This window comes from Fusarium musae, chromosome 8 (genome assembly GCF_019915245.1).
Source record: "Fusarium musae strain F31 chromosome 8, whole genome shotgun sequence".
NCBI classification, from domain to species: Eukaryota; Fungi; Ascomycota; class Sordariomycetes; order Hypocreales; family Nectriaceae; genus Fusarium; species Fusarium musae.
This window is the reverse complement of record NC_058394.1, coordinates 1,316,059-1,329,022: the sequence shown is the minus strand read 5'-3', so window position 1 is coordinate 1,329,022 and position 12,964 is coordinate 1,316,059. Positions and strand designations below refer to the sequence as shown.

The window sequence follows — 12,964 nt, the reverse complement described above, 5'->3', positions numbered from 1 at the left end:
TTGACAAGGCTGACAGGTAATACAGAGATATATGGCCACTGACTCATAAATTCCAGGCAAATTGCGGCCTGTCTGTCATTGCTACTCTGGGATCGTCAGCTTCAAACTGACCCGCGGCGGACCAAGCCTACGGTGTGACTCACTGTGAGTTATGCGTGAGTATGAAGAATATCAAACTGGTCAATTGAAGACATCTTCAGCTGGCTATAGACCTTGCCCGGGTCGACAGTAAGTAAAAAGGTACTATATCATCAGCATTACATTTGTCGTTGTTATGAGTCACTTATTAATATCATCTGTCAAAATACTACAACATTAAAAAGGGCCTATGCTGTAGCCCTTGGAGCAGTCGGCCGTTCACTTGACGAACACCTCATTGAGATTCCGTAATACGCAGCACATTATCCCATGTTCTCCGGCCCCCAATCAATAATTCCTGTTTCATGCCCCTTGCCTTCCATTAGAGCTTCAAGTTTGTCTTCGACTGTGACCCAACCGTGACGCTTCTGTGAGATAGCATACTTGATTGGATCCCTCCACTCTCTCCACCAAGTTTCCTCACTCTGAACAATACACCTTCTGTCAGGCTCCCCGTTCTTCGCTGTAGCAAATGGCCAGACGGCTTTGGCCACTTCATATTTGTGTTTGCCAGAGAACAGGCTGGTCACACTAGTGAAGAACTGATTGACTTTGTCCGGGTTCTGTATCACGACACGGCTATGGGTAACCACGAAGCTGACATCAACTACGCCACGGTAGTTGAGTGCTGCCACGAGGCTGCGGAATTGTCCTTCAAGCCATGCTGTATCGAGATTTGTGACCACTCGTTCGAGCGTAAAGAGTTTGACAGAAGCAGGATCCTGAACGAAACGGCGGCACCATTCATCCAACCCAGCATCGCTGACTTCAGGAAGGACATCGGGTTTGAGACCTCCACGGTAAGCTAGCTCCCCATCGCCAACACATCGAATGTAGTCTAAACGCTGGCTATCATCATCCGGGACTAGTAGGCTCATAAGGTTAAGTTTGATGTCAAAGTCGACTTTGCGCCCCCGACTACCCCGAATGTAAATCTGGGGCTTGGGAGGCACTGAGGCTTGTGCGCGGATGAGAGCTACAAGCGCCTCAGGTTTGGCCGATAGATATTCCGCACGCGATGAGAGAGTCTTATAGTCGTTGGAGAGTTTGAAGAGAGGGGGAGAGTAAAGACGGTAATCAACTCGCGGTAGTCCAGGAAAGCGTGCTGGGATTTTATGGGCGGTTGCGGGTTGTGAAGCCGAAGCGGAAACAGCACTTGATGGGATAGAAGGCCCAGAATAAGGCGGCAGTGTTACATGATGCTCTGGAGTCTCACCAGTCAAGACTGCGAGGGGCGACGATGGCTCAGGCTCGGTGGATTCTGCGGACTTTTCCATGGATGTGTAGTAGGTAGGTCGACAAGGAGATTAAAGATAAGAGATCTTGGTTAGTAGGTCGTCAAAGTAATGCCCTTCAGGTAAGTGAAGATGTATGGGATGTTTTGATCAAATTTGGACAGTAATTATGAAGATATCAATCTTGCTATATGACATTTGAGAATAATTAAACAAAAGTTGCCCCGTATTACTTTGGAAGTTATACCTAAACTTATATGGTTCTTACCTGCCTAAAATACCAACCAACTGTCTACCTAGGTATCGAGGCGCCGGGCGCCACCTCTCAGCCTTGCCCCACTAAGTAAGGTCGTCAATCAACCGGGCTGGCCAGAGCCTGAGTCTCGTTGTGAACACATAGCTCCATCCCTAGCTTTGGTTGCTATCCAGCGTCCAGCATCTGCATTTCTTCTACAGGACACGCCAACTGCCATATTCAGCTTATACCTGAAACTTCTATAATAAATTCTTCAACGCTCCGCCCAACGCCTGCTATTTAGCCACCCAACCATGGATTACGAGACGCTCAAGGAGCAATGGAGCGAGGTCGAGGACCGCGATGGCGTCCGTCTGAGCTGGAATGTGTTTCCCAGCTCCCGTATGGTATGTTCACAGCTTCATAACGCTCCATCTTGAGCTCACGTTACATAGGAAGCCTCCAGACTCGTCGTGCCCATCGGCGCTCTCTATACCCCGTTGAAGGAGAAGCCTGATACTCCTCTCCTGCATTTCGAGCCCGTTACATGCAAACAGCCCTGTCGCTCTGTATTGAACCCGTTCTGGTATGATGCCTTTTGAAACGACTGTTCTAGTTTGATGAGCTCACCTAGTACTGAAGTCAAGTCGATGTTCGTGCCAGAGTTTGGATCTGTCCTTTCTGCCTCTCGAGAAATCAGCTTCCACCTCACTACAAGGACATAACTGCAAACGCTATCCCCCCCGAACTTCACCCTGCGAACACCACGATAGAATATCGCCTCTCACGACCTGCGCCTGCTCCCCCGATCTTTCTCTATGTCGTCGATATGTGCCAGGAGGCCGACAGCCTCGCCTCTTTGAAAGAATCGCTTGTGATGAGTTTGAGTCTGCTTCCCGAGAATGCTCTTGTTGGCCTCATCACTTATGGCACAATGGTATACCATTCATTTTTTTCACCACTGAGACGCAATAACACTAATACATGTACAGGCTCATGTCCACGAGATCGGCTACGAGGAATGCGCCAAGTCCTACGTTTTCCGAGGTAGCAAGGAATATGCTGCGAAACAAGTCCAGGAGATGCTCGGTCTGTCATCCTCCGGCGTACGACCCGGCATGCAACCTCAGCCTGGTCGCCCATTCCCTGCCGGCCCGGCATCTCGCTTCCTCCTCCCTGTCCAGCAGGCCGAGTTCCAGCTGACCAAAGCTCTCGAATCCCTCCAAAAGGATCCCTGGCCAGTTGCGAATGACAGACGTAACCTTCGATGTACCGGAGTTGCCCTCAGCGTTGCCGTCGGTCTTTTGGAGTCATCTTTCCAGAATGCAGGTGGGCGCATCATGCTATTTGCCGGAGGCCCTGCTACTGAAGGCCCTGGCATGGTCGTGGGACCCGAGTTGAGAGAGCCTATACGATCCCACCATGATATTGATCGAGACAACGTTAAGTATTACAAAAAGGCTCTGAAGGTGTGTCATTCAGTACTTTCACTCTTTGGAACTCACTCTGATCGTATCATTATAGTTTTACGAAAACTTGGCCAAGCGAACGGCACACAATGGTCACATCATTGACATTTTTGCTGGTTGTCTGGATCAGGTCGGTCTCCTCGAAATGAAGGGCCTATGCAATTCAACCGGTGGTCATATGATTTTGACTGATAGCTTCACTTCTTCCATGTTCAAACAATCCTTTGTGCGAATCTTTGAGAAGGATGGCGATGACAATCTACTCATGGGCTTCAACGCAGTGTTGGAAGTTCTGACCACAAAGGAACTGAAGGTCACAGGTCTCATTGGACACGCAGTCTCTCTCAACAAGAAGTCGATCTCTGTGGGCGAGACTGAATGTGGAATTGGCAACACATGTTCATGGAAGATGTGCGGTATCGACCCCAAATCGAGCTACGGTATCTACTTTGAGATTGCCGGCCAAGGTCCTGCCACACATCAACAAGCACCGCAGAAGGGCATGATGCAGTTTCTTACGTACTATCAGCACTCCTCGGGCCAATTCCACCTCCGCGTCACGACTGTCGCCCGCAACCTTAGTAGCCCTGCTGGGGACCCAGCAATCGCGCAGTCCTTCGACCAAGAGGCCGCCGCTGTCCTTATGTCACGAATTGCTGTGTTTAAGGCCGAGGTCGATGATGGCCCTGATGTACTACGCTGGGTTGACAGAATGTTGATCCGTCTCTGCTCCAGATTCGCGGACTACAGGAAAGACGATCCTTCATCCTTCCGGCTGGAGAAGAACTTCACGTTATACCCTCAATTCATGTTCCATCTCAGACGAAGCCAGTTCCTGCAGGTTTTCAACAACTCTCCGGATGAAACAGCCTTCTACCGCCACGTGCTCAACCATGAAGACGTTAGCAACTCACTCGTGATGATTCAGCCGACCCTGGACTCCTACACCTTCGACCAGGATGGTGGCCAGCCCGTTCTTTTGGACTCGGCCTCTATCCAACCAACTCACATTCTGCTTCTCGATACTTTCTTCCACATTCTCATCTTCCACGGTGAAACAATTGCAGAGTGGAGAAAGGCTGGTTACCAAGATCAAGAAGGTTATGAGAACTTTGCTGGTTTGTTGGAACAACCCAAGGAGGACGCTCGCGTAAGTTCACCTTCAATCGCTCTCAGTATGTTACTAAACTGTCTAGGATCTCATCACTGACCGCTTTCCTCTTCCTCGATTTATTGTTTGCGATGCTGGCGGTTCGCAGGCTCGATTCCTCCTGTCCAAGCTTAACCCATCTACTACACACACCACTGGTCCATATGGTGGTGTAGGAGCCACCACTGCTCAGACAATTTTCACAGACGACGTATCTCTGCAAACCTTTATGGACCACTTGATGAAGTAAGTTTGAACCCAGTAGGTTGCACATACTGAGGTGAGCTAACAAACTTTCTAGGCTTGCTGTGAGCGGTACTAATTGAGGTGGCAAACAAACGGCTGTATCGGAGACTTACTGCCATCTCAAGGAGTCACTGGAAAGCCAAGTCTTATGATGGGGCGTAGATAGTGACGACACAGTTCTCATAAGCCCATGTGTTAGTCAAGAGGCATTATAATAATCAAAATCCGAGCCCAGCGCTTCGTCGATCTAAAATCTTAAGCACCTTACTTCGCTGCACTGTGAAACTTTTACCTTAGTACCTTCGTACCTCAGGTTACCTGTTCGACCTGGAGAGTCCACCGACCTTAGCGGACGATGTTCGCACGTGATGATCGCTGACTCAGCAGATTTAGGGCAAGTGGGGCCCACATGTTGCATTTTTAGTTTTTGATATTTCGCGACAACTTCAAGTTTTCTTCTCGATCAACCTGCCTGTTCATTACTTCCGGCACGCAAACCTCGAGCCTCTGCCGACTTTCACGACACAAAAATGCGTTCGTCCAACTCCTGGAAATCAGGCACGGTCATCCTGCTTACACGATAAACAGCTCCCAAGTTCGATCCCAATGAGGTCAAGGTGATGTCGGTTGAATCCATTCGCAGAAGTTGGACACCTTGAAACTGACATTTTGCAGCCACCTCCGCGCCACTGGTGGTGAGGTCGGTGCCTCCTCTGCTCTCGCGCCTAAGATCGGTCCTCTTGGTCTGTCCCCCAAGAAGGTCGGAGAAGACATTGCCAAGGCCACTGGCGACTGGGTATGGTGTTCAATCCCATTTCACATTGAAGTATACTAACAATTGTGCTCAGAAAGGCTTGCGCGTGACTGTCAAGCTCACCATCCAGAACCGTCAGGCCGCCGTGTCGGTTGTGCCCACCGCTTCCTCCTTGATCATCAAGGCTCTCAAGGAGCCTCCTCGTGATCGCAAGAAGGAGAAGAACATCAAGCACAACAAGTCTGTCAGCCTTGACGAGATCATCGAGATCGCCCGCACCATGCGATACAAGTCTTTCGCCAAGGAGCTCTCTGGTACTGTCAAGGAGATTCTCGGAACCGCCTACAGTGTTGGCTGCCAGGTCGACGGCAAGCCTCCCCAGGCTATCATCGAGGCTATTGACAGCGGAGACATCGACAGTAAGTCTTGGTACCCCCGACTTGAAATTTCCTTAAGCTAATATGTGAATAGTCCCTGAGGAGTAAATGTTTCCCACGCCCTGTTCAAAAATCCCACCAGTATGAGAAACGAAAAATATACTCATTGATCGATGGCAGCATGACAAATTATTTCCGTCCAGTCCTTGTGATATGCTTCGAAATTGTGAATCCTTGACTCACTCTGAAATCTACCATCATGCTCCGTGGTTTATTTCTATTTTTGTGCAAGGCAGAGGAACCTAGGCCTAATACTCATCGCGACATACTGGCGATAAAGCTCTGGTGGATGTTGCGGTCCATCATCATGGCCACATGATGCACAAATTTCGGATCAAAATCCCTTCCTTTTTTTTCGAGAATATCTCCCTGCCACTATAGTAGACTGCACAGGCTCTCCCTCACCGTGTTTCCTTCAATAAGCAGACCAAGACATCGAGAAATATACCATCTAAGCGAATCGCAAAGAATTTGAATCGAGTCAGACTTGTAGTAACTGTAAGCGTTTACATGGCATCATGCATTACATTGTTTTCCGCCATTGAAAGTGCCAGTTCACCGTACAGGCTCACCTAGGTTCAATCAAACAGCACTGTAAGAGCACACCTTCAGCCTGACCTACTTGTTTGCAAGACAATATCAAGCTATGTGGAATTTGCAGGGTTGTGAGAAGGGTCCAGTTGAGTTGAATGGATAAAGGCCGAGACTTTATCCACATGCGGTAAGTATACCAGCGATGTGGTACGATAGGCGATATCCTCAATAGTCTCGTAGTATCTGAGGGTATTCATAGAATATCCACGGACATGGGTGGCCCCATTTCCAACCATTTCCAACGCCTCATGCTGGCATGGATGATGGATGGATCCAATGACTATCGGGACATGCTGCAACAACCTCATAGCGCAGGGCCCCTGTATGTACATACGTTGCATACCCTGGGTACATTGCATGCACTCAAAGGACGGGAGCAATACTGGCCTGGTATGTACATACATACTCAATGTTTCAATTTGCAAGTACTTGGCTTGGCCCATACGAGTTGTTTATCTGTGTCAAATGATAAATTGACGCAATCTTTACCTGGGGTTCGAGTTGTCGTTGGTTGGGGAAGTGGGCAGTGTAAGCATGAGGGTGGATGGATGAGAGGGAAATGGTCTGTCCGCGCTTATGGCTCAAGCCGCCAGGTTGAGAGGGGCCTCGGGGAGCAAGAAAACTTGGGTCCTCTATTCGAACTGATAAAAATGCTCAGATAGCTTTGGATATATTGAGGACTCTATACGATTAGTTATTTTTGTCACTGAGATATATGTCCCAAGTTTTCTTCCCTCCCCTTCCATGCATGCATGCATGCCTCGAGGGGCATCACACCTGTGACCTAAGGCAAAGTGGTGCGGTGCCCAAGTTTGAGGTGAGGTGAAGTGCCTAGGGTGTCTTTGTGACTCCGTCTCTCCCGCCCCAATGTGGGTGGGACGCCCTGGCCCCCCCCCGCTACCGCAGGTTCTCCACTAACCACGGGCCTCGCTCTATTGAACCTGGCGCTAACTGCCTGGCAAGCAACAAACGTGCCCATACCTCACTTACCTTGGAACCTACCTAACTAGTACCTCCACTACCGATACAGCTCTCTTCTCTTGTCAACTGCTTGTTCTGGGCTGCTTGTATTGACCTGAAAGCCTCCTCCAGCATTTACTTGACCGATATCTGGGGAGCTGGGGCTGTCATCAGACTTTGATTCCCTGTCACTGCAAACAGAAACTCTTTTGTGAGACGATGAACGCGATAGTGATTTCCAGTGCGACATGATATTCGGTCCCTTTGCGATAGAATCGATAGACACTGCTTGACAGAGTCGCCTAGAAACGCCTGACCCTCTCTCTTTCTCTTTCTCTTTTTCTTACTCACCAACACAAAGGCCATTCTGCTGGTTTCAAGACAGCGCAAGGCTCTCTCGCAACAGCTCGAAGTTTGTGGTTCTCTGTTGTGTCGCTGGCGCTATACTCGCCTATCTCACTCGCCCAGATGCTCGTCAGCAATCAACTCAACACTTCAATACCAAGCGCAGCCGCCAGCCATGCCCTTTAACCAACAGGCCATGACCTACAGATTTCCATCAGTGTCCTTTGTCCTGCATTTTCAGTCAGTTTTGTTGCCTCGCCAATATACCCCGTTGTCATGTTACCTCTCCTTCAAATGTCCCCTCACGCGGTGACGCCGCCGCAGCAGTCGAATCTCGATACCCTCTCAACGTTTCCAAATGCCGACGCCACTTTTAACGACCATCACCCTCGCAATGTCCCAGCGCCATATCAGCAGTCATTTGCGATTCGCACCTCTCGACCTCACCGGCACACTATCCCGTACGGCTCAGCTCTTTATCCGCCACGCCAAGAGCATCATTTACGACGAAAGACACCAAACGGTACTGTCGATGCCGGATACGACGGCTCGCCATCCTTATTCTCCCATGGCCCCCCGCCTTCGAAACATTTGGTTCTACCTCGATCAGCGACGGCTACGGCATTTCCCCTGACGGGCCCTCCAATACGCCAATCTCATTTCAATGGGAGCATCGACTACCGCCGACCATCTTCGGTCGGCAATACTGGTCTCAGCGATGACCTGCAAGCCCGTCCCGGATCTTCCACTTGGGCTTATGGGAGCGATACGGCATTGCATCGTGGTGCACTTCCCACTAATCATTATGGCCTTCACCAAGCCGAAGGCCAATACATTCCTCAAGGCCAGCCAGAAGCGCCGGGGGGGTTCCCTAATCTTTACCAACCAATAATACGAGCTCACGAGTACAATGTCAGGGCATTTTGCCCACCCCCTATAGTCATGAACGAATCGCTGCCTTTTGGTCAGCCAGGCATGCATACGCCATGGAACTATCATGGTCGACCTGGCCTGGTCTCGGCAAGGCACGTTCAACCGCAGGACTTGCGCTCTTTCCAGCAGCATTGTGGTTCTGATTTCGCACGTCGTTCTCCCTTTGCTTCAGGTTTTGACTCTGAAACTCAGCCTCATCCTGGATTCGATTCGAGCATGCACACACAATCATATATTCGACCACCTCATATGAGCAGCCAACAAGGTTTCAGAGAGAAAGTATTGTTACAGGCGCACAGGGTCTACGTTGATCTGCTGGCATACGCACAAACTATCCGGAAACCGCAGGCTTCCAAAGGAGCAGCAGGTCACAACACGTCCCCCAAGCTTCTTGTTTACCCTAAACCTCCGAAACCTTCCTTGAGAATATCCGAAGCCGCACTTGGGCGAGATCCTACATTATTCAACAACTCTTCCGAGAATGATTCGTACCAAGACTTCCAGTCAAGGGGACATGTGGTACCCTACTTCCAGGGGCCGTATAATAGTTATTCTTCTACGGGCAATTCAACACTTTTCGCGGCAGCAAAGTCTATTTTAGATATGCTCAGCAGTCTTTGCGAACAGAGTACCTGGAGCTGGATCGATGGGATAATGCTAGGGGGGTGTTTACATTATGGTCTAGATCAATATCAAGAGGCATTGGAATGGTTCTCGAGAATTACCGCCCTTGACTCGAGGTAAAACTCTTCTCCCACGTGAACTGTCAAGTGGCTGTTCATTGTTCTGACTCTTTCGCAGTCATGTCGAGGCAATTACGAATAAAGCCGCCACTCTTTACTGTCTCGGTCGCCAAGACGAGGCCGAGAAACACTGGATCAGAGCTGTGGAAGTGCAGCCTAGTTACTTGGAAGCTGTTGAACATCTTGTTGGACTTCTTTACAAAAAGCGCAGCAAAGAGGCCGTCGAGATCATCGACCATGTTCAACGGGCTCTAAGGGTATTGCCGGTATGTAACCCATCAGAAATGATTGGCAGTAGCCAGCATGCTATTTACTATAGGCCTTAGCAGGGTGCATAGCGCCTGTATTGTGGGAATACTAACATGAGACAGGCACATAATCAGCAAGCCGGTTCTCACGACCAGCTAGCGAAACCATCTGGCTTCGCGTCCAGTGGCTATGCCATTCATGGGAAAGAGAATGGGCGTGTCCTGGCTCTCATACACGCGAAAGGAACCATGCTATACAGTCTTAAAGATGTGAACAGAGCATCAGAGGCTTTTGAAGAGGCCGTCTTGATCAGCGTAGGTCGCCAAATGACTAGTATACAGGATCTTGTTCGTCAAATTCAGACTGCCTTATCTCCAACAGAAACTCCAGTCTCGCATAGGAACGCTAGGCACGGTACTCGGCCCTTATTACTCCCCCCTGAAAGGGCTCGTCATACTGCACAGCTCGTCTTCGGCGGCACTGGTTCTCTACCTGGACTGCAGCATGTAGCTGAAGGCTCAACCAAGCGAGCTGCTGTGCAGACCACCAGCAATTCGCTGTTATCGTTGGCTAAGATATTCCAAGATTCTTTGTCAAGTGGGCAAGGAGCCCCGAACATTCTACGTCGCCCTTCTGGGGTTGAAGATATCCTAGCCCTTTACTATCTATCACTTTCACTTCAGGAAAGCCCTTCCACGGCTAATAATGTCGGTATCCTCCTCGCCGGCGTTCAACAGATAGCTTCAAATCCCCCAAGTCCAAATGTTGATGTACCTGCCCATTCGAGCATCCCCGGCATAGTGCCAGGCAGCGGTCTGGCTTTGGCTTTGGCGTACTATCACTATGGCCTACGCCTGGATCCCAAGCATGTCCATTTACACACCAACTTGGGAAGTCTGCTCAAGGACATTGGACAATTGGATCTCGCGATACAAATGTATGAACAGGCCGTGGCGTGCGATGGGACTTTTGATATCGCCCTGACAAACCTCGCCAATGCTGTCAAGGATAGGGGACGCATCAACGATGCAATAACGTATTACAAACGTGCTGTGAGCTCCAACCCCGAATTTGCCGAAGCCGTATGTGGTCTTTCTACAGCGCTCAACTCTGTTTGTGACTGGAGAGGTCGCGGTGGGGTTATTTTGAAATCCGGGAAATACGACCGATGGCATGTTGACGACAAAGGTCTGCTCATTGATGCCCGTTCTTTCGGTCATGACAGCGGCCTTGTCAAGCGTGTCGTACGGATTATCAATCGCCAGCTGAGTGACGCATCACATTGGGGTCGGGGGGTTCTCGATGAGAAGAAGATCGCCTCGTTTACGCGGCAGATTAAGGACCTGGGTCTGGTCACATCATTCGACCCTGAGCAAGCTCTTAGGGAATGGAGCAACAAACCATGGGAGGGCTCACGCGTGATACGTTTGATAGAACGTGCAGCTCGCGCAACACAATGGAAATGGTATCAGGATCAGCACGTCTCTGGCAGTCAAAAACGTACCCAGTACACTCGGCTTCGATTACCCAGCGGGCTCAGCGTCCCTTCAGCACCAACCGTCCTACCCTTTCACACCTTCACATGCCCCCTATCAGCAAAGGACATTCGAGTAATTTCTCAGCGTAATGGCATTCGAATATCTTGTTCAACACTGCGGCTGCCATGGCTCCCTTCCACCGTCTATCCCCCACCACCTCCTCCTAACCCACACCTTAACATAGGATACGTATCGTCGGATTTTAACAACCACCCCTTAGCTCACCTGTAAGATCCCTCGTCTCTTGAGTGTATTTCCGATCTCTAATCGCTCTTGGATTGAAATTTAGGATGCAATCTGTATTTGGATTCCACAATCCAAGTCGGGCACACGCCATTTGCTATGCTACAACCGCAAGCGATCGATCTGTCCACCGACAGCAGATCGAAAGGGAGGCTCCTGTTTTTCGTGACGTCAGCAGTTGGCCCGCAGATAAACTTGTAGAGCAAATTATCAAGGACGAGATTCATATCCTTGTCAACCTCAACGGCTATACAAGAGGGGCACGCAACGAAATTTTTGCTGCACGACCTGCCCCGGTCCAGATGTCCTTCATGGGCTTTGCCGGTACTCTGGGTGCTGAGTGGTGCGATTACATCCTGGCTGATAGCACAGCCATTCCGCCAGAGACCCTACGTCCCTGGCGTGGAAACTTCAAAATCGCCGACGTTTTCAAGGATGATACGGAGGGCGAGGAGGAAGACTGGATGTACTCGGAAAATATCATATATTGCCGGGATACTTTCTTCTGTTGCGATCATGCTCAGTCATGCGATGCGAATGAACGATCAGTTACTTGGGAACAAGAGCAGAGGCGTCGCTGGAAGATGCGAAAGGAGCTTTTTCCTGCTTTGAGCGACGACACTATCATCATGGGCAATTTCAATCAGTTATACAAGGTACGTCCGTTGCTCATTCAGCCTTTTACTGGAGTTTCATTGACTGACCTCGACCAGATCGAGCCTACGACCTTTAGAACATGGCTTAGAATTCTGGCACAAGTGCCAAAGGCAGTGATATGGCTACTTCGATTTCCGGAGCTCGGGGAAGCCAATCTGCGGAGAACTGCTAAGGCCTGGGCTGGTGAAGAAGTGGCCAGTCGTCTGATCTTCACAGATGTAGCGCCAAAGAGTCAGCATATCTCGAGGGCTCGTGTGTGTGACCTGTTTCTCGACACCCCTGAGTGCAACGCCCATACGACAGCGGCAGATGTTCTCTGGTCAAGCACGCCCCTACTTACGCTTCCTCGATACCCGTACAAGATGTGCTCTCGTATGGCCGCATCAATCTTGAAGGGCGCTCTGCCTAAATCAAACGAAGGCCGAGTGGCTGCAGCAGAACTGATCGCCGGAAGTGAAGAGGAGTATGAGCAACGCGCCGTTGAACTCGCCACCGGCCTCAGTTACACCATGTCCACGGATGGCTATGGTCACGGTGGTGGCCGCTTGGCAGATATACGCAAGTTGTTGTGGGAAAGCAAATGGCACTGCGGGCTCTTCGACACGAAGCGTTGGGTGAATGACGTTGAAACAGCCTATGAGCAGGCGTGGCAACGATGGGTTGCTGGCGAAGGCGGCGACATTTATTTATGAATGGGTAAGGAGCAAGGCAGCTCACGGTGTTATGGGTATTGGGTGGAAAGGTACCTCTGTATACATACTCGAGGATCTGGCAAAGGTCAGGGGTGTTGAATGTGTAGATGAGGTGTATGGGTAAGCCGGAACATGCTATTGAGAGGTATCTCTCAGGATGGCGTTGGGGTGTTTTTCTTGGTATTTTGACGTCGCAGACGGCTATTTCTCTCTCATTCGCAGCAAATGGGCCCGAGTTCCGGACATATTCTCTGGAAAGAACCAGTTCATCGAATCGATGCATTAACTACCATGTTCTGACAGACAGGTCGACAAAATTATACTAATCCACTATATATTGTAGAAT

General features: G+C 50.0%; 4 protein-coding genes across 4 annotated transcripts; 3 read left to right on the top strand and 1 right to left on the bottom strand.

Annotated features, from left to right (window-relative positions):
• Nucleotides 1-401: 401 nt before the first annotated feature.
• J7337_010660 (uncharacterized protein) lies at nt 402-1,415 on the bottom strand (the record flags this gene model as incomplete). The annotated part of the gene is made up of 1 exon (XM_044828235.1): nt 402-1,415. The coding sequence occupies one exon, from the start codon at nt 1,413-1,415 to the stop codon at nt 402-404; it is 1,014 nt and encodes a 337-aa protein (XP_044676789.1).
• A 507-nt stretch (nt 1,416-1,922) lies between these two features.
• On the top strand, nt 1,923-4,553 carry SEC23 (GTPase-activating protein S23; the record flags this gene model as incomplete). Its single annotated transcript, XM_044828234.1, has 7 exons — nt 1,923-2,015; nt 2,064-2,194; nt 2,251-2,545; nt 2,601-3,077; nt 3,133-4,227; nt 4,274-4,473; nt 4,529-4,553. 7 exons carry the CDS (start codon nt 1,923-1,925, stop codon nt 4,551-4,553), a joined length of 2,316 nt encoding a protein of 771 aa, XP_044676788.1.
• Nucleotides 4,554-5,003: 450 nt separating this feature from the next.
• RPL12 (60S ribosomal protein L12) lies at nt 5,004-5,712 on the top strand (the record flags this gene model as incomplete). The annotated part of the gene is made up of 5 exons (XM_044828233.1): nt 5,004-5,007; nt 5,062-5,095; nt 5,149-5,269; nt 5,322-5,646; nt 5,699-5,712. The coding sequence occupies 5 exons, from the start codon at nt 5,004-5,006 to the stop codon at nt 5,710-5,712; spliced, it is 498 nt and encodes a 165-aa protein (XP_044676787.1).
• Nucleotides 5,713-7,857: 2,145 nt separating this feature from the next.
• J7337_010657 (uncharacterized protein) lies at nt 7,858-12,618 on the top strand (the record flags this gene model as incomplete). Its single annotated transcript, XM_044828232.1, has 5 exons — nt 7,858-9,035; nt 9,298-9,505; nt 9,611-11,253; nt 11,316-11,925; nt 11,983-12,618. 5 exons carry the CDS (start codon nt 7,858-7,860, stop codon nt 12,616-12,618), a joined length of 4,275 nt encoding a protein of 1,424 aa, XP_044676786.1.
• Between the last annotated feature and the right edge of the window lie 346 nt (nt 12,619-12,964).